Below are 20426 nucleotides of genomic sequence, written 5' to 3'. Positions count from 1 at the left end.
TGTTTGGCGCAAGAGTGTGCCATGGCAAGCGAAATGTGGCCCATGAGAGTTTCCACCAAACAACCCCAGGTACTTTTTTTCATTGATGAGAACCCAAGGTACAAACAAACTATCTCTATACCCCTCTGTATCTATATCTATATCTATATCTATATATGTATCTATATCTATATCTATATCTATATATGTATCTATATCTATATCAATATAAAAAAACGCAAAGAGGCAGATTCAATTAATCTCAACCATCAGATCATGCCAATCCCATGAGCTATGTTGCTCCAACAGTGGGCGTTCAACATGTCTAGCATTCAATTAATATCATGCCGGATATCAACGTATGGATTAATCACATAATTAATGCGTAATCGATATCCACCTAATATTAATCTGTAATTAATTTTCTCCCTAACATTAATGTGCATTGAACATACCATTTACTACCTCTCTCTCAGTTTACAGGACGTGTGCGTGCCTTTAGGTCGTCAATTTGACCAACCTAATACAAGTCATATATTACAAAAAATATACCAATATAAACTTTAGATGTTCTATTTGCAAACCGTATAATTTTTGTGTTATATAGTTTATATTAAGGTGATAAAATTGACCACCTAGTTATACGCGTAGGACTTGTAAACTGAAATGGAGGTAGTACTAGTTTGGATAAAGCGCAATTCCGAAATCACTAGTCAAGGGAGTACCCCCTTGCAAAGGTCACTCCCGCTTTCTCTGGTGATAACAAATGACGCGTTGCATGTACTTCATTTGTCGCAACCTATGAGTATTGTGTTCCTTTTGTAGATTCCCTTTTTCAAAATGTTTTATCGCTCGAACCATGTGTCCAAATCACAAATTATTTCCACCGTTGCGTTCCAGTGTCAAGATCTTCGAAACTAGATCACTTGTCAATAGATTTAGATGAACTTATCAAAAAACAAAAACAAAAAAAGTAAACCATAAAAACCGAAAGATAAAGAAAGGAAAACCGGAAGCACAACCGTGCTTCACACGGAAGCACATTTTTTGTTTCACTTTTCCTAGAAGAACGCAAAAAACACAACTATGTATTTCACTTTTCGGAAAGCACAGGTTGTGCTTCACGCGATGCACAACTGTGATTTTCACTTTTTCACGTGGAAGCGCAATTGTGCTTCATTAGGAAACATAATGTGTTTTTCAAATTGTGTGCTTCACAAGGGAAAAACCCTAAAAAACATTTTTCCCCTGAGGAAACTTAAGAAAAATCAAGCAAATTTTGAAAAGCCAAAAGACAAGAGAAAAGTCCAAAAACGTGTGCAGAAAAAAAAAGTGCTACCACGAGTGCATCCAACGCGCAACATGCGGCAACAGCTGGGCCACCACTTGATAGCTGGATGAGCATCCCGAGCACAAGGGGTATCCTTTGGATAGTTGTTCCCACACAATTTGTATTCATCCACGCAATCCCTCTACAATGTTTTTTTGTTGTCCCCTCTGTTTACATTTTTATTCCTTATTTTTATTCTATTTTTCATTTATGTATTTACTTTCTTTATATTTCTATGTTTTTATTCTTAATTTTGTGCCCTGTTTTACGTTTCTACATTTTTCCTAAAAACAACTCAAAGTTAATTAAGCATATACGGACGTTCATGAATTGCATTTTTAAACATGTACAAAATTCAATACTTGATTATATTTTTAATAAACAATGAACATTTCTCAAATAATAAATGAAAATCTTATTTCAAATATATGGACCTTTAATAGTCCAAAAAATAATATATGGACCTATATATTTGGTACATGAAACACTTTTTTTTCGTATATATGATTTTTTTCATTCAAAATCTTAATTTTCACAATAGTTTTTCAAAACAATTAATAAAATACTTAAAATAGAAATAGTATGAATTTTATTGGGTTGTGTTAGTGCTAGGCCCGTATAGGGGCCTTTAAGTTATTAGCCTGACTATGTGTCTTATAAGGCGTTGAATTGCGAAAGTACCCTTCTGAGTTCGAGCTCAAATAAGTTTGAATGAATAGTAAAATAAAAAAACTTCTGACTTTTTTTTGTTTTACTTTGACAAATGTTCTAAGTGTTTGCAAATTTTTATCATGAGATCACATACGTGGAAGGCTTGGCAAAAAAAAATCACTGCTCCAGAATTCTTTCAAAACTAAGGGAGCCGGTTTGAATGCGGTAGAAAATCGTCAAGTCTCTCCAGCATTGAACAGACGTGGAGATTGAGTAGCGCTCTCGGCCGACGAGTCAGTTCAATACCGGCTCCAAAGAGAGGTTGCACCCGCTCTGGACTGGCATGGATGCGGTGTTGGCGCTCTGGAGCGGTGCTAACCGTCATGGATGCACTGCAACTGCTTCGTGCGGGAGAGGTTTTGGGTGGGTCGGGGGTACCGGATCCGCACGTGGCAGCAGTTCAGACGCCCGCAAAGGCTCCCTGGTTTGTGTCTGGTTTGTGGGATTTTGGTCATCCAGACGAGTCCACGGACCAATGGATAGCTGCTACCGCGTTGGATGACAAATTGTGTCCGGATGTGTTGCAAGCGTTTTGAGGGTTCGTATTAAAGATGCCCTTAGTTACATACCGGTAAAGTGGTAAGTACCGGCTAGTGAAAACTTTAGAGACCGTTGTCCCGTGGAAGACCAAGACATGTGCCCTTATTTGTGAGTCCCGGATTCTTTTTCCTCGTATGAAGGATGGATTTGGGTGCATGGACGTCAAGGTGCACGCACGCCGCATGAAAGCACGAGAGAAGAGACAAAAGCCGATCGTCCGAGAGAAAAACAGAGCAGGCAGGCAGGCCAGGCAAATTTGATAATTTGCCATCCCTTACCTTTCCCTTTCATAATTTGCCCCCCTGAGAATGACAGATGAGGTCTAGGCCTGCCCGTCATTGAGACAATGGATGGCAAATTGTGAAAGAGAGAGGTAAAAGGTGGCAAATTATCAAATCGTCCGGCAGGCCAGGTAGTAGCAAACAAATCGACTAATTATTAGCACCGCCGTCGTCGGCATGCATGCACCGTCGCACTACGGTTTGGTTTGCGGCTGACGTACGTACGTCGACCCTTGTTCCTCTCTTCAAAATATACGCATGCATTGGACGTACGACAAAAACAAGCAGGCGAGCGTACGTGCGTGTGCCGGCCGCTCGGCCGCTCATGCACGCACGCACAACCTGAAGCCAAGACTGAAGCGACCGAGCAAGTAATATAACTCAGACGCTCCTCTCCGAGACCATTGCTATGCCGACAGGAGCAAATCATGCTGGTTTCTCCCTTTTCTTTTTGGCGTATACGCAGCCAGGACGGCAGGAAGCAGTCCGTGACACACACAAAAAAACGGCAGCAGAGAGTCGTGGCACAAGCATGTCCGTCCTTTCGTGCGTGCAAGTGCAACGCTGCCGCAACTTGCAAGCGATGCGTGTGTGTCCCCAGCCAGCCATGCAAATTGCAAGGTGAAAACGGAGGGAGAAAGGGACACACGAGCGACGAGTCCACGCGATCCGCCGCCTTGGATATGGAAGAACATTTGAAAGCAGACAAGGCAGGGGGAAACCGAGAGGGGGACAATTGGCTGAGATGCGAGGCCAGTCGGCCATGCGGCAGAGAGCGGCGCGCAAGGCAGGCACCATCGATCGAGACTCGAGAGTCTCTGATGGCTAGGGGATCGAAGGCAGGGATCAGACAGCCCGCAAGGAAACAAACGCTTCCAACCCTCTCTCATACGTCCGCGGACACGTCTGGCTAGTGATCAGAGAGGAGAGAAAGAAAAAATGACCCAACTGGATCCCTTGTATCGTCCCTATATGTCTGGCCTGTCCGTGAACCCTCGTATCCATCTCAAATGTAAGGAGGATATAAGGGTTCGCGGACGCGTGTGGTCAGTCCGAACCGCACCGGGATCGCACATGCGGTTCTTCCATGTATGTCGTGTCTCGTGTGTTGTGTATATACAATACATATAGGACGTGTTTGGTTGTCTGCATTTGGTCCAGCCTGACCTGCATAGGAAGAACTTGGCCCGTTTGATTGCCTGCGTTTACTGTGCGGCCCGCATGCCATGGAACTAAAAGCACGTCCAGGCCAGGCCCAGAGGAAACGCCTGAATCGGCAGTAGCTCGCGAGCCTGACTCGGGCGAGGCAGGGAGGGCGACGCGCTTCTCTCCTCATGCGACCAGGAAGATGGCGCGAGCTCGCCCGTGTCGCCGAAAAATCGCTGGCAGGATTTCGGCTCACCCCCCGCCGAGTCCACCCCTATTTAGCCCCCTCCCTCACCGCCCCAACTCCCGCCACCATTCTTCCTCCATTCGAGCTTTCCCGCCAACGTGCATCGGCACCGACGAGCAGGTAAGTGGCGCATCTTCATCGGCCGGCGGTCCACGGCGTCGACGCTCCTTCACCGGCCGGCGTTGATCTTCTACGACCGTCCCCCCTCGTCCTCGAGCTGCAGCCATGGCCTCTGTGAGTTCAATCCCCCTTTCTCTCTGTTCCTTCTAGCTAGATCTGAGCTGCAGCTAGGGTTTGAACTAGATGCATGGTTGATTAGTGGTCTGATCTGTGAGCTCATATGGTTGATTGTTATGCTGCGGTTGCAATTTGTCGTAGGGCTAGATGTTCAAGCATGTAGTATGCTAGATTAGTAGTAGAGTTTGGAGTTGAACCTTGTGCTTGTGTTGATTCGTGCTTAGATCCGTGATTTGTAGCTATTGATGGTCCATTTGTAGCATGTTGTTTGTTGTAGATGTATGTTTGTGCTCATAGATTGTCCGGTATGTTTAGTATGATAGCGATGAACCATGTGCTTAGTATGATAGTGGTGAAGCATGTGCTTGCTATGATAGTGATGAACCATGTACATGTATACTCCTGCTTTCATGGATTATACGTATGTTGTGTGCTATGCTTACTGTCAATGCGTGCCACGATTGTAGGACATGGCCACGCAGACGCAAGATCTTAGTTAGGCCCTTGTCCTATCCGACAACCAGTTTGCTCCATCGTTTGTCGAGGACTCTCAGCCTATGTTCGAGATGGCACCTGATTCAGAGATATTCACGTCTGATTCCCTCTATGTGCCAGTAGTACTCGTTGAGCAAACTCCTGCTGTTGCTGCTGCAAGGTAGCAACAACCAAGGCAAAAAAGGATGGTAGGTCGAACAACATGAAGTGGCAGCCGTTCATGTCCACGTTCATGCTAAACAAGATGTGTGAGCTTATCTCTAGTGGGGTTAGGACTGATAAGGGCTTCAAGGAGGTGCACTTGAACACCGTTGCGAAGTATGTGTTCGAGTTCTGTGGGCAGGAGGCGTCTGCCACCCAGGTGTACAACCATCTGAGGAAGTGAAGAGGTCGATGGATCCAAGTGTCCAAGATGAGAGACCTTAGCGACGCCTCATGGGATGAGAACACTTGCTCCATAGTTCTGGAGACAGAGCACTACGTCGGCCATGTCGCGGTTAGCTCACTGCCCTCTTCCTTTTCATACTGTCCACCATTGCCTACTCCTAATCGCAACAAACAACACTTGTGTTTCATTCTTAGGACCATCCAAGGGATGCTGAGTTCCTCATCACACCCATACAGAACTACAGCCAGATGCAACACATCTTCTCCTTCGGGCTGGCAACTGGGAAGCATGTCACGGGCTCAGGGGAGCCTCTTGGTTCTCCCACGCCAGACTTCTCTGGGACCCCGGACGTCGAGGTCCTTGATGGCCCTGACAAGCCCTTTGACAAGCCATTTGACCCCGTCCATGATAGGAAGAGGAAGAGAGGAGGCCTGATGAAGAAGGAGATCAATGTCTTTTACAGCATGACTGAGGCGGTGAATGAGGTGGCAACAACCATCAGGGAGTGCAAGCCCCTCGACGTCCACCCTGACCTGTATGGCGCTATCATGACCCAGGATGGCTTCAGCGACGAGGCTCTCATGGCAGCTCTCAGCCACCTGCTTGACAACAAGGTCCAGGGTGTTGGGTTCGTTGCCATGGCAGACGCTCACAAGGTGATGTGGCTCAGGAGCTGGCTGGGCAAGCACTACTACTAGAGTAGTGCTGCCTGTGAGCGTGCATGATCCCCGACGGCGATGGCTGTGGCGACGACGATGACGACGACGTACATGTTGTGTAGCTAGGCCTGAAAAACTATTTGATGGTCTGTATATTTTGGTGATGTGGTATATACTAACCCCTCGCGATGATAGTGAACTTGCGGTGGTAGGACGAAACCCTTTTTTGAATATGGTGGTAGGTTAACACCAAGGTAGTGCTAGGTAGAACTTGCTATGCCGTATGATCATGCATGTTTTACTTCTTCTCTTCTGCTTCATTGGTGTTTGTGTGCTACTTTGCTTGCTATTTGTGTGCTCCATTGATTTACTACTTCAACTCTTGCTCTTGTGCATTGCTAGGGCAGCTGGTAATGCCGTGTTCATCGGTAAGGCTCCAGGGGTTTACAGTTCATGAGAAGAAGCCAGTGCACAAGTGGCACCATATAGCAATAGCAGCCATAGAGGGTTCAAGACTAGGTAGGCAGCAGAACAAGCTTACTCCGACTGGGTGCGAAAACACGGAGGCAACAGTGTTGACAGTGGCAAGGTTGGAGGTGTGAAGGTGGATCGTCAGTTTAGACTGAAGCTAAAGAACTTCATCATCTTTGCCCAGTTCATCGCCATTGCTGTGTTGTGGCGTTGGTGTGCTAGGTGTGATCATTCTGGGCATGCTCATCAACTAGGATACAAGGTAAGCACATTATGTACGCCGTGTTCATGTGCCGCTAGAGTCAATGCAGGCAACCAAACAAAGTGCACTTACGTATTACCTAATGTATGGACACTAGACGTAGCCAACCAAACAACTTACAAATGACATATTAGGACCTGTTTTTGTTTAACCAGACTGAGTTAAGAAGTGTATGCGATACAGGAAGTGTTCACAACTTCAACCAAACACGCCCATAACTATTTATACTGTGCAACATCGCGTATCATGCGTGAACGGTTGGACGTACTCACGTGCATCTCGGCCGGTTGTGTATTTCTTATATAAACATGTAAAAAAATGCAGCCAGCCTGCACACGTACATGTATGATATACCACGAAGGACAGCTCCTTTTTCATTGTGGTTGCGGGACAAGCAGCACTATAAATCATGGGTCATGTCTCCCACAGCGATTTCAGAGTATCTATAGCTGGATCTCTCAAACCCTCTCTCATATATCCACAAACGCGTTTGGCTAGTGATCAAGGAGGAGAGAGAAAGAAAAAAGTGACCCAACCGGATCCCTTATATCATCCCAGTGATCAGTGAAGCATGGCACGTCCGTAGGAGTTTAGGGGGTTATATTTGCTATGTCTGGCTGTAGATGCTCTCACCTTTCAAACAACTATGGTGCAGCGTGACAGAAAGGGGACACAATAGCATATTGCCATTTTTTTTGACCCCCTGCAATTTCTATTAGAGAAATTAAATGGTTCATCTAAGAACAAACTACTACAGAAAATAATTAATCTTAGAGCATCAACCGCCCCACGGCCACACACCTGATGAAACAAAAGAGCAGGACAAAGGCGCAGTACAAAAGATAACCAGGTTTGAGGCAACCTTATTACACCAAAAACTAAAGAAAATGCAGCTAAAACGACCACAGAGGTTCGGCAAAGTCTTTCATCACACTCCCAGTCTGTAGACTCCATTGTGCCATCTATGAGAAGCTTTGTAGACCTCATTTGCTACATGTTTGAGAACCCTTGCCTCCACCATCAGCGCCTCTTTCCGCTCCTCCTTTATCTGTAAAATTGACCATCCCACGATCCAATAGCAAATCAGCTTAATTACTATCAGTGGGTATGCATATGTTTTATTCTCGAAAATAAGATTCTTTCTACACTTCCAAAGAGTCCAGAAAACAACAGATATACCAACCAGCACAAGTTTTTTTATCCTTCGGAAAGCTTCAAATCAGCCCCCAAAACAAGAATTTAGAGAGTCTGGTGTAGAGTTTATACTAAACTTCAGTAAATTCCAGACCAAGACAGCTGCCGAGCATTTTAAAAAAAGATCTATGTTTTCATCCTGCCTGCAGAAACACATTGTTTACTTCCTTTCCAACTCCTCCTAAGTAAGCTGTCATTGGTTAAAATACTCTTTTTAGTTGCTTAAAAAATACTCTTTTTAGCCAATAACCAAAGGAAAACTTTAATTTTAGCAGGTACTTCAACTTTCCACCGAAATTTGTGAGGGAAGTTACAATAATTTTCTATCAACTTCCTATATAAGGATTTGACAGTAAATTGTTTGTTGGGAGTCAGCATCCACTCAGTCTGATCTTTGTCAGTGTTCATTTCCACCTCTTCACATCTCATTCTAAGATTGTTCCACAGATCCATAGTTTCTCCATGTAATTAAAGTTTTGCGAAATTGAAACCCCTACCAATTCCCTCATAAGAGCTTCAACCATTGTAATATTGTGGTCAAAGCTAAGCATATACAATCTTGGATATGCACGTTTTAAGGGTTTGTCATCCACCCATGTGTCCTCCCAGAATCTAGTATTTGTTCCATCTCCTAGTTTTTTCTTGCAGAATTTATAAAAGATCTCTTTAACCTTCACGACGCTAGTCCAAAACTAGGAATCACCAATTTTAGACTTACCCCTTGACAAGCATCCATTAGGAACATATTTTTCTAGTAAGACCGTTTGCCAGAGTCATTTCTCATTTTCTAATTTCTAAAACCGCTTGGCTAGAAGTGCAGTGTTCATGATGTTTAAATTTAGAATCCCCAATCCACCCATATCTTTAGGCTTGCAGCAGGAATTCCAACTGACTAAATGATACTTTTTCTTATCCTCATCTTCCTGCCAGACCAATCTAGCCCTATAGAAATCAGCTTTCTTGAGCACACCAACAGGGATATGATAAAAAGACATCATGAAAAGGGTATATTGGTCAAACAGGATTGCACTAGTGTGATTCTCCCAGCAGTTGATCCCAAGAGTTACCCTTGCCAACATCTACATCTTTTCTCTATGTTGTTAGTCACACAAGACTTTCTAATTCTAATACCAAATATAGGCATACCCAAATATTTCATAGGATGTGTCTCCATAGCACATGTAAATATTTCTTGATATTCCCCTCTTTTGTTATTAGCATCCCCAAAAAGAAACAACTCACTCTTGTGAAAATTAATAGTGAGTCCAGACATTTTCTCAAATGCACACATAATGAATTTCAATTTTTTTTGCACTTTCTATGTCATCTTGTATAAGAAAAGTAGTATCATCAGCATATTTTAGGGCATGTGTCTGGTGGAAAAGGCCCATTCTCTCTAAAGCGCAGGTCCACCTCACTTTCTAGAAAGTCCAAATATGTCCCAACTGGACCCTCAAAATTTGTACAACTAGCTTTATCAGCACTAGTACTTTTTTCCCAATTTATTCCTAGTCTTATCCATATTATCTACCACGACTTTAGAGGAGAATAATTCTATCTCCCCAAAATCAATATCTTGATCCTCTAAATATTGTGGAATTGGAGGAAAATTCCCTATCGCATATGATTTTTGATCATAAGCCCCTATCTAATCATGTAATCGTTGATAGCATCAATCTTTTTTCTCTTATTATAACTTGTATCCAATGCATCAGAAATTTGCACATCACAAATTATCTCAGAATCATGAGATCGTGTGTTAGTTTTCTTAACAACTTTCTTCTTAATTTTATTTCTTTTTTTGCCCAAATCAATCTCATCTTCACTAATCGATGAACTAGAAATCAGATATTTGAGGTAACCAGAATTAGTACGTGATGAAACCGACAAGCCAACCATCTCCTGCTAGCAGCTAGAAGCGGCTGCCGGCCGAAGAGCACCCTACCGAGCCCGGGAGAGGGCCCGAAGGCGGGCCGAGCGGCGGGGAAGCGCCACTGTCTTCCTCTTCATCACCCTGTGGGGCCTTGGAACCTCGTTGTCGACGATCTCGATCGGCATCGCCTGCATCCACGGCGCCAACAACGCCATCACCACCTCCACCTCCTCCTGAGGCGGCAGCAGACCGAAGATGTGGAAGCGAAACGCCGCCCACTTGAACCGTGTGGCTAGATCCTCCGATTCCGCCTCCAACATCGCCCAGAGAACCACCTCCATCGGTGGCTGAGGTCGTAATTTCGGGAAGCACCTCCTTATCTCCTCGGCGGTTTGGATGGAGCGAATCGCCTCCGCTTTGTCGTTCAACGCCTTGTCCGTCGGCAACCACTCATCGATCTCACGCAGCCGCACCAGCTTCTCTATGTTGCCACCCGCCAGCTTCACCATCTCCGCCTCTCTCCTTGACATCGAGCCCCGGATGGAAGGGGGAATCGCCTCTGCTTTCCTTACCCTTTAGATCTGGGTTGTTTCTGGAAGAAGGAACGGGAGCGCAGCGGGCAATAGCATATTGCCATGGATGCCACCTTCATAAACTTTTTTTTTTCAAAACGGAGGCAAAGATTGCCTCATCTATTAAATAAGCAGAAGAGAATTGCCCAGTTAATTACGGAAAATCGGGCAAAAACCGGAACAACAAGGGCGAAGCCCACTCCCATAGACTGAAACACACAGGGCAAAGCCCACCCTAATCGATGACAAGTCGACCTGCAGCCAGACCACGCAGCTCCGACTCTGGCGGAGAACTCAGAAGAACAAAACCAGGCACGGCTGGCGCCATGGACGATCGCCGAATGGGCCACCTGCAGCCAGTCATCGTACACCACAGGGCCCCGCCACCGCGGCTTCGACTCCACAGCAGCAAGCAAACCGAGGCAAAACCGCGGACACGCCGGAGAAGAGCCGACTACCGCAACCATTGCCGCGTCGCCGACGTCGCTCCCACCATCATCGTTGCCACAGAAGTCTCGTCGCTACAGTGATTCTCTCGGGGCCGCCGCCCCGACATCCACCGCTCCGTCGCGCCCAGCGCAATCAACCGGCACCACCTTCCGGGGCCGCTGCCCCGACATACCACCGCTCCACTCGAGCAGCAACGCCGCACAACCCGGCTGCCCGCAACCCACGCTGCTCAGGGCAACCACTCGCAGACCACGAACGTCGCACCATATCCGGGGCCACCGCCCCGACGTAAAGTCAGACCGCCCCCTCTGGGAGGCATCGACCGAGCCGACACCCCTACCGCCCAAGCGGGACAAGGATGCCACCCAACCAATGCCGAGATAGAGCCCCACCTCATAGAGCTGCACTCACATTGTTCCCGAGATCGCCATCTCGGCGCACAATCAGAAACTACCCGGAGCCGCCGCCCCGACGTCCACTGTCCCCGACGACGAAGAGATCCGTGCAAACCGCAACATGCTGACTCTCCAAGGCGATGCCTCAAAGAAGGAAACGACGTAGCCGCCGACATCGCCCGCTTCGACCATCCGAAGCTAGGGATTTCTCCCGGAGAGTCGTGTAATGGAGCTCGACGGCAACACCTTCAAGAAGGAAACGACACCATGGCCATGGCGCCGCTGTTGCCGGCACCGACCCAAGGTCAGTGCTGGACTTTCGCCTGGAGCTCCTCCACACCTCCGAACCCGAGCAGATCCGAAGCACTGCGCAGCACACAATCCCCATGGTCGACGTCCACCTGCTCCACCTTCCCGCTGCGCCAAGCTACCTCCGCCAACGACCACCGCCTCCCCGGGCCTCCGAGCCGCGCCCAAGCGCCAGATCCGGATTGCTCGGAGCCCACCTGCGCCCACGACGCACCCAGTGCGCGCCTGTCGCGCCACCCTGCGCGGCCTCGCCGGCCGCCTCGCGCCTGCACAACCACGCCCGAGCTGCAGCTGCAGCTCACCCCCACCGTGCGCTAGAACCACGTCGGCCTCGCCAAATCCGGAGCCGGAGCCGCGCCCGCGCGCCCTCCCTAGCCCGCCGCCCCTTCGCGCCAGAAGCGCCGCCCGAGCTCCAACCTCAGCCTCAGCCCGCGCCGCCCACCGGCAGATCGGACGAGCGCCGCCACCAGCCCGCAGCTGGCCGCCCCCACCACCACTGCCACGCACCACCACCAGCAGCCGGTCCCGCGGGCCAACACGCAGCCACGAGCTCACTCCGCTGCCACTCGTCGCCGCGCCGCCGCGCCCCGCCGTCAGCGCGCCACCACCAGCTTGGACGGGGCGCCCGCGCGAGCCGCCACCAGCCGAGGGGAGAGGAAGCCCCGCCGCCGCCTACGCAGGCCAGGCTTCGCCTGGCGGCGCCTAGTGGCGGCGGCGAGGAGGAGGGAGGAGGTAGGGGAGCGGGGCGGCCGGGAATGGGAGCTCGCCAGCCGCCGCTCGCGGGAGCGACGGGGGCGAGAGGATGATCACCTTCATAAACGGAAGCAAATAACTTCATTCCTAATTAAAGAATTACCACACACCGCCATATACTAGGAAAGTCATAAGTGAATTAACCATCTCTCTATCTTATCTTATCTTACCTCTTACCTATATATATATATATATATATATATATATATATATATATATATATATATATATATATATACACACACACATATATACATATGTATAGTATATGTATATATGTGTGTGTGTATATATATATATATATATATATATATGTATATGTATACACATATACATATACATATACATACATACATACATATACATATATATATATATATATATATGTATAAAGCGGCTATTGCTTCTGGTCGTCCGTCATTAAAATTACCCTCCAAGTTACTAAAAATTACCCACCAATGCCACCCATAAGTGAAAAAACGATTCAAATAGTCGGACCAAATATCGCCGCCCCGTTCATTGTCTTATAGAGGTGCGACGAGTATATGTAACAGGATGAGGCGCACCAGGTTGGTTGGCCGATCGCTCCTCTATCGAGCAGACCAGGGTTCGATCCTCCGTTTTGCAATTTTTATCTTTCTTTTCTCACGCATGTGTGGGACTTCACTTCCCTGTTTTTTATTCATTTTACTTTTTTTTTCTCATTCTGTTATCTTTCTTCTTTTCTCTTTAAATTAATTTGGGATTTGAATATTTTAAAAGTTGCGCTTTTTCAAAAAAAAAATCTTTGAGAAATCATAAAATATATGTGAATTCAAAAATGTTTAGAAAATCATAAAAATTTTGCAGATTAAAAAAATGTTGGTGGTTTTGCAAAACTGTTCGCAAAATTATAAATAAATCATGATTTAGAAAAAATGGTCGGCAAATAAAATCATGTTCATGATTTTAAAAAAATGACCGTGTATTCAAAACATATTCGGGAATCTGAAAAAAATGTTCATGACATTTTAGAAAATGTTCACAAAAATAAAAATAAATATTTGTTCCATAATTTTAAAAAAATTCATCGTTTCTAAAAATGTTTGTTGGGTCAAAAATTGTTAATGAATTCGAAACCGGTTCATACATTTAAATTCTTTTGTAAAGAAAACTAATCTTTATCATTTTTTTGAGAAAATCAAAAATTTCAAAAAAAAAAATTGTTTGTCTATTCGAAAAATTGTTCACTGATTCAAAAGTATTTTATGTCTAGGATTTGATTAGTTTTTCGAAAGTCTTTATATGTCTTGGCGTTGGGAGTATTTCGTGGTCAATGAGATTTGTTTTTAAAGTTTTAAACGTTCCCTTGCGCAACAAAATGACACGTGTGGCATGCACCGGCGAACTCATAGCCTTGGGATTTACCGCGTCGAATGCATTGTGATCACGTGGACATCGCGGCCATCATCGGCTAGGGTAAAAAAATGGCAACATGATGAGCCACTATGTTAAAATAGAGTACGCTCATATATCAGGATATTGAGTCATACTTATTTGGTTAGCCATAATTTTTTGTCTCCCGTTGCAACGCACGGACATATTTGCTAGTTATGTTCAAACCACGAGTTTTCCACGCGCGACCGGGTTCACACTTTTGTGTCTACCTCGGCCGACCTTTGTGTCTATCTGCCACAGTGTTCGAAACCTCAACGAATTACTCCCTCCGTCCGAAAAAGTTTGTCCCAAACTTGCACCTTAAATGGATGTATCAATTTCTAGCACTATCTTGATGCTAGATACATCAATTTGAGGGACAATTTTTTTCAGACGGAGGGAGTACCAATTTATGCTGTTTGTTTATATGTGTGCACTCAGGTGTTCGGTTAATTAGTTCTGCTCATTTGCTATTTCTCAGGTTCTTGTCATGGGCTCCCTGTCTGAACCACCACCAGGATCGCACCTACTGTTCACGTACCTGATTTTTATCCACCCGCAACAAAAAAAGTATCTGATTTTTATTGACAGATTAGGGGTTGAAGGACAAGCAGTACTACAAATCAGGGGTGCTGTCGCCCGAGCAGCGATCTCTTTACCTTCCAAGCATGGCGCGGCGCAGCGCGACAGGAAGGGGGACACAATAACACCCTGCCATGGACGCCACCACGACAAAACTTGGAAGCAAATAACTTCACTCCTAATTACAGAATTACCACACACACCGATCCATATATACTCCGTACTAGGCAAGTCATAAGTGAATTAACCATCCTCTCCATTTTTCTATCTAAAAACCACGAGTTTTCCACGCGCGACCGGGTAAATATCGCCACCTTTTTCCTGCCTTTTCCCTCCTACCCCCTCCCTCCCTCCCCCCGGCCACATCCACGGGCATATTCTCGGCTCCGTCTCTATATATAGGCCATTTCCATTCACACGTTTTCTCTCGTCTCCGTTCACGATCGATCGATCCGCATCGCCGTCGCCCTCGATCGCCTTCCCTTCCGCCCCTCGCTCCCACACAGTAGGTGCCCCCCCTCACCTACCCCAAATCTTTGCGCAATTCACACGGATTCGCGCAAGCACATGCTTATTATATAGCCCCCGATTCTTCATCTGCTGTTCCAGGACTCCCACGGCCTCTGGAACCTGCTTCTTCTTCCTCGTCGTCGCAGTCTTCTTCTTGTTGTTGTTTGGTGTGGAGAGATCGACCGGATGACTGGCTGCAGCGGCAACGGCAACGGCAACTCGCCCGCCTCGGCCATGGGGCATCAGGTACTTTGGTCGATCGACCGATGCCATCTCTCTGAATCGGATCCCTCCCCTGTTTCTGAAGGAGTTTGAACACACACGCCAATTCAGTCCGGGAGAACCGTTCAGTTTCTTGAGGAAATTTTCCTTCCAACGATCACGGGCGCCCTGTTGCTGTCGTTGATGCTGTCTTGCTCTCCTTTTCTTCTCCCTCTCCCTGTGAGTTGGCGTAGAAACAATGCAGTGTTGCGTGCCGACGACCGGTTATCCGAAGATATTTTCTAGCTGAGCGTTATCTCAAGATTTTATTTTCCTTTAGGGCCGTTGATGTTTCTTCATACATGCCGAGGACGAGGAGCGTTATCTGAACATTTTATTTTCGGGCCGGTTACCAGAGGAACACTCCAGCACAAAGGAGTACTTACTCTGTTCTGCTGGGGCATCTGACTAGTCGCGTGCTGTCTAATTTTCTAGCACAAAAGAGAGACTTTTGCACTGCACGGGAAATCGGAGTCTTCTTATTTGAATCGCACGCACCACAGCCAGTCAGTGCAGATCTTTTCTCCCACTTATCCCCAACAGCTACACAACAAAACCGGTCAAATCAAATCAAATCAAATCATGCGTGTCATCAGTCGATAGGGCCATGGAGGGGGTTGCTTTTGTTGACTGCACATACAAACCATATAATCGCTGCGTCGACTTTACACGAGCCATTTGTTTATCTTTGTTTTGTTCTGCAGACTCTTTTATGCTGAATTTTTGAGGCCGTTAAGAAAAGTCGAACTCTGAAACCCCTGAATTTTTTTGAGTTGCAGACGGTCACTGAGAAGAAGTTCGGAGGAATTGCACCAAAGAAGCCTCTGATTTCAAAGGTACGCTACTGCGTGAACGTTCATTATCAAGCTTGGCTTCCAACACACTCAATCGCCATGGACTTGTTTAATCACTGCCGTTTCATAAAAATAATTATAGAAGAGGCTGTCGCACTAGTACTACTATTGTTTTCTGAAACTAATACATAATGAGCGTTCCATGAGCCTGAAGAAATATATTCAGAATAAGGATCTGATTATATTTGCTTGCATTAATTTTCTATATATTCTACTACTGCTTCAGGACCATGAGCGCGCCTACTTCGACTCCGCGGACTGGGTCCTCGGCAAGGTACTGGTGCAATCCAAAACTGAATATCATCTACACTGCCCTGACAAGTTAGATGTGCTATATCCACAAAACCCCTTTTCTGAATCTTGTGTTTCCTCCTTTTGCTTCAGCAAGCTGCAAGCAACAACGCACAGGCGGCGGCAATCGAATCCTTGAAGCCAAAGCTAAAGGTAGGTTGTGATCCTTGTCCCATCTCAACTGCACACTGCATTACATTGCACTGCAAGCATCTATCATTCAGATTTTCAGAGTTGAACTGCGGTGTAAGTAATCTCTGTTTATTGCGTGCAGAGGACGCCCCATCACCAGCTCCCCCCTCGCAAGCCGGCCTGCGCGTCCGGCTGATCGACCGCGATGATGCGACAAGGTAAGAAATGTTCTCTCTTCTTCACATGGTGCTGCATGCACGTTTCTGAACTAGTAGCATGTTTCTGCAGATCCAACTATGTGTTCTGAACTCTCTGTTCTTATCTTATCTGACTGATCATCATGATGTAGGGATCACCAGAGGGAGCCGGAGCGGTCGCATGAGACGACGAAGCTGGTGATTTAGCTGGTGGCATATGTTAGGAGTCGATCGAGTCAGGGTTTGAGATCTGCAGTTAGACCCTTTTGGTTCTAGCAGCCTAAGATTGTCACAGTAGGGCTAGTAGCATACTCCTACAGTGTTATGGCTTCGGCTTGAGATGTTTGGTTTTCAGTACTTTTCTGTCAGTAATTTTCTACTCTTTCAAATCGAGGAGCTTCGGCGCTCCCGGTTTCATTGAAATGAAACAAAAACGAATTCGAACAACACTTAAACATCAGGGCCACGGTCTGCCCAAACTACTCTAACATAGTACCATCAACTATATGACCATGCTGCACAACACCTAAGAACTGGAAGAACCACAAATCGTTATGGTCAACTCAGTAACAAATACCCTGCCTCGCACGTTTTCGCCCTAGGCTAATTCTTCTGGTCATCGGCATATGAGTAGAATCACGCGGCTAAACATGATCAAACTGGCTTCAGCCTGAGATGTTTGGTTCAAGTACTTTGCTATCAGCAATTTACTCGTTGTCTCTGAAAACATGGAAATACGTACAAACCCACTTGCATTTTGGAATTTTTTGAACTCATGACAGAAATTGATATATTGGGTCGGTGAAGACTGTTTTTTCTAGAGAGAGACGTGTAAAGACCATTAGGATGGATAATTTGAATGGACCTGGTAAAAAAATTAGCCCATTTATGTTTCTATTTTTTATGGAATAAAAAAAACGATGGGTCCTTGTATAACCTTTTTTTTTTTGACAAAAGTACCTGTATAACGCTGAATCTATATCTCGGCTACTGCGAGTTAGAGCTAGTGCTGGCCTCAGGCACTTACGACGTGGGCCGCGGCCCAGTACCAAGGCAGAGTGGTATTCTTTTTCACTGGTTTTTCGGTTCTGGTTTTAGTGCTTTGTCTGGTCGGTTTTTCTCTGGTTCACTCCTGATTTAGTGTATTTGTTATGCTTCTCTCCGGGTTCCAATGTTTTCTTAATCATTTTTTCTAGTTTTGTTTCTTTACTTCTTTTCCTTTTCTTTTATGTTTGCTGTTTCTTTTTTCCAATTCCAATTCCACTTTCTACCTTTGTGTTTTAATTTAATTTATTTTTTCCTTTCTTTCTATATTATTTTTACTTTTTACTTTTATTTCTTTACTCCACAGTGTAAGATACGCCAGTTTTTCCGTGTTATAAAAACAATGTAGTGGTTTTTTGTAAACAACCTGAACTGTTTTTAGTAGCATGTAAATTTTATTATAAGTTCATAATTTTTTTCTAAAATACTGTGATTTTTTTTGTAAATAGAGCGAGATTGTTTTAATAGGTAAACTTTTTGGAAAATGGTTATTATTCTTTTCTAGACAGCACGTATTTTTTAATAGCATGAACGTTCCGTTTAATGTATGCATATATTGTTGTAAAATAGTGTTATTTTTTTGTAAACTGTGTGAAACGTTTTAATAGCATGAACATTGGTGTTTAAGCAGCATGCGAATTTAAGTTAGAGTATGTGACATTTTTAGTGACTTCAAAATTTCTAATAAATTACAAAAAAATACATATTGAATCTTTTCTAAATAGACTCTGAATAATTTTTTACAAAAAGATGAATATTTCCTAAATATATATGAACTTTTTATAGAATAATAGAAAATAATTTATATCCCAACAGGAACATGTCACTTGGATTGAAACAAATATCATGCTTAGATTGGATGCACTAGCAAAGTGAACCAGTTAACTATTTTTCATATATACATGGAAGACTTTTCTTCTCGCACTCATGAATACATGAGATAAATATTCTAGTTGTTGTTATTCAATGGTGTAGACCGGCAAAAAGGACTGCATGGACATTCAAATTCCTTACAAAAATGCTTAAAAAAATGATTTTTTAGTTTACAAAACACACATAATTTAAAACATACGTTCACTTTTCTCAAAAACAAATGTTCATGTTAGAAAATCAGTTGCTACATAATGCGTTATGTTGCCATTCCTGGTCTGGTTCTCTTCAGTGCTTTGTCTTGGCTCGCTACAATGCTTGATCCCGATTCACTACGATGCATGTACGTCTCGCTACCACTCAGCGCAATGGCCCGGCCCACTAGGATGGCTCCATGTGCCGCCGCTCTCCTATTTGACTCAAAGAGCATTAAATAGGAGTTCTCTATAGACGCACAAATGTTATACCTCGCTTATAACAAGTATAACATCCAACTCGCTTGAAGGCGCGCTGCATATAGGGCCGGCCGATCACTCTATCGCAGCTTAGGTTGCTCGCTAGCTCGTTCGATGTACTGGTTTGGCCTGGGTTTCTTTGTTTTTTGTCTTCTTTTTAATCTTTCGTTCAGTCTTCTTATTTTGTTCGTCAGTTTTCTTCGGTTTTTTGCTGTTTCAACCTTTTCCTTTTTTCTTTCAGCATTTTTACCAGGTTTTTATTGTGTTTTTTTGTTTCTTTCTTGGTTTTAATACTTTTTTGTTTTTATTTGTCATTTCTTGTTTTTTGGTTTTATTGGCTTTCTTTGTTACATTTTTCATACACAGTAACATTTATATACACGTTTATTATTTTCCAAATACATGATTAACATTTTTGGTAACTTGTATTTTTATACTTTCTTTTTCAAACACATTGTACATATTTTGTAGAAAGGAGGAACATTTTTTATATGCACATTTAACATTTTTAAAATAAAATATATTTTTCTAACATATATGTTTACATATTTTGTAATTATATATTTAGAATATGTAGAAGTATAAAAAAGTTAGAAATAAAGATAAACACAATAAAATAAAAAACATTTAAAAACAAGGGCTTTTGAGGGCCGTGGCTTCCCGCGTGCTGGGCCGGCCCATTCTGGTACTCGCTTCTGGTGAGACAGCCATATGTCCCGCTATAAGCAAGACATAGCCGCGCCCGATATACGTGCCCTTGCTTAATTCAGTGTATAACCCGAGAGTGGTCATGTGGAACTCCAGCTCAACTTGGTGGGATGGGCAATGAAGTTCTGTCAACATCCGTGAAAAGCTTCAAAATTGATTTTGATCAAATAGCTTCATAAATGATATGAATTGCCCGCTGCAATCGTTACGATAGCGCTCGCCCATTGAGCACCCCTGATGGGTCCGCCCATTAGCGCATAGGGTAAGATGTTGGGATTTTTTTATATAGCTCCCAACCCTAGCCACCGCCTTGACACCCCCTCCTCTTCCCCGTCCGGCAGCCACGTTGATGGGAAGAGGAGTGGGGACCCATCCATTTCATTTTACTTATCTTAGTTTCTTTTGGTTCTCCGATGACATAGACGAAGTGCTAGCAACGATGGCGTGTTGGAATAAGGTTTCTCCGGTCTCTTCCTACCTCAACAATGTCTGACCCGGCGCCCGATGAAAGGCCTGTGTGAGTTTGTGTCCCCAGATCTGTTGGTTTCATTCAGGCCTTGGCACTTTATGTCTTTTTCAATGAGAGCTTTTGGCTAGCTATTGGTGCAGCGACTTCAACATTTGCTTTTGTATTGTTTTGTGGCTTGATCCGGTCTCTCCTACCCTCTGAATTGGTGGTAATGTATTGCAAGCCTGTTTTGTGTGAGGTGATGCTCCAGCCGATGCTGCTTCAGCGATTTCCAGATATTGTCTCAAGGAGCGAGTGGCTATGGCGGTCTTCAAAGACTGGTATGACGAGGGCATTTGCAGGTGT

General features: G+C 44.8%; 1 protein-coding gene across 2 annotated transcripts; it reads left to right on the top strand.

The window, feature by feature from the left end:
- Positions 1–14579: 14579 nt before the first annotated feature.
- On the top strand, positions 14580–16924 carry LOC123184672 (uncharacterized). 2 transcript variants are annotated; one of them, XM_044596753.1, is made up of 7 exons: positions 14580–14795; positions 14900–15046; positions 15841–15897; positions 16142–16189; positions 16300–16359; positions 16481–16556; positions 16688–16924. In XM_044596753.1, exons 2-6 carry the CDS (start codon positions 14987–14989, stop codon positions 16532–16534), a joined length of 279 nt encoding a protein of 92 aa, XP_044452688.1. In that variant the 5' UTR covers positions 14580–14795; positions 14900–14986; the 3' UTR covers positions 16535–16556; positions 16688–16924. The 2 variants fall into 2 exon arrangements, with proteins under 2 accessions (XP_044452688.1, XP_044452689.1); XM_044596754.1 differs by having other exon boundaries at positions 14651–14799.
- The last annotated feature ends 3502 nt before the right edge of the window (positions 16925–20426 follow it).

This window comes from Triticum aestivum, chromosome 2A (genome assembly GCF_018294505.1).
Source record: "Triticum aestivum cultivar Chinese Spring chromosome 2A, IWGSC CS RefSeq v2.1, whole genome shotgun sequence".
NCBI lineage: Eukaryota > Viridiplantae > Streptophyta > Magnoliopsida > Poales > Poaceae > Triticum > Triticum aestivum.
This window is presented reverse-complemented; position numbering and strand designations above follow the sequence as displayed.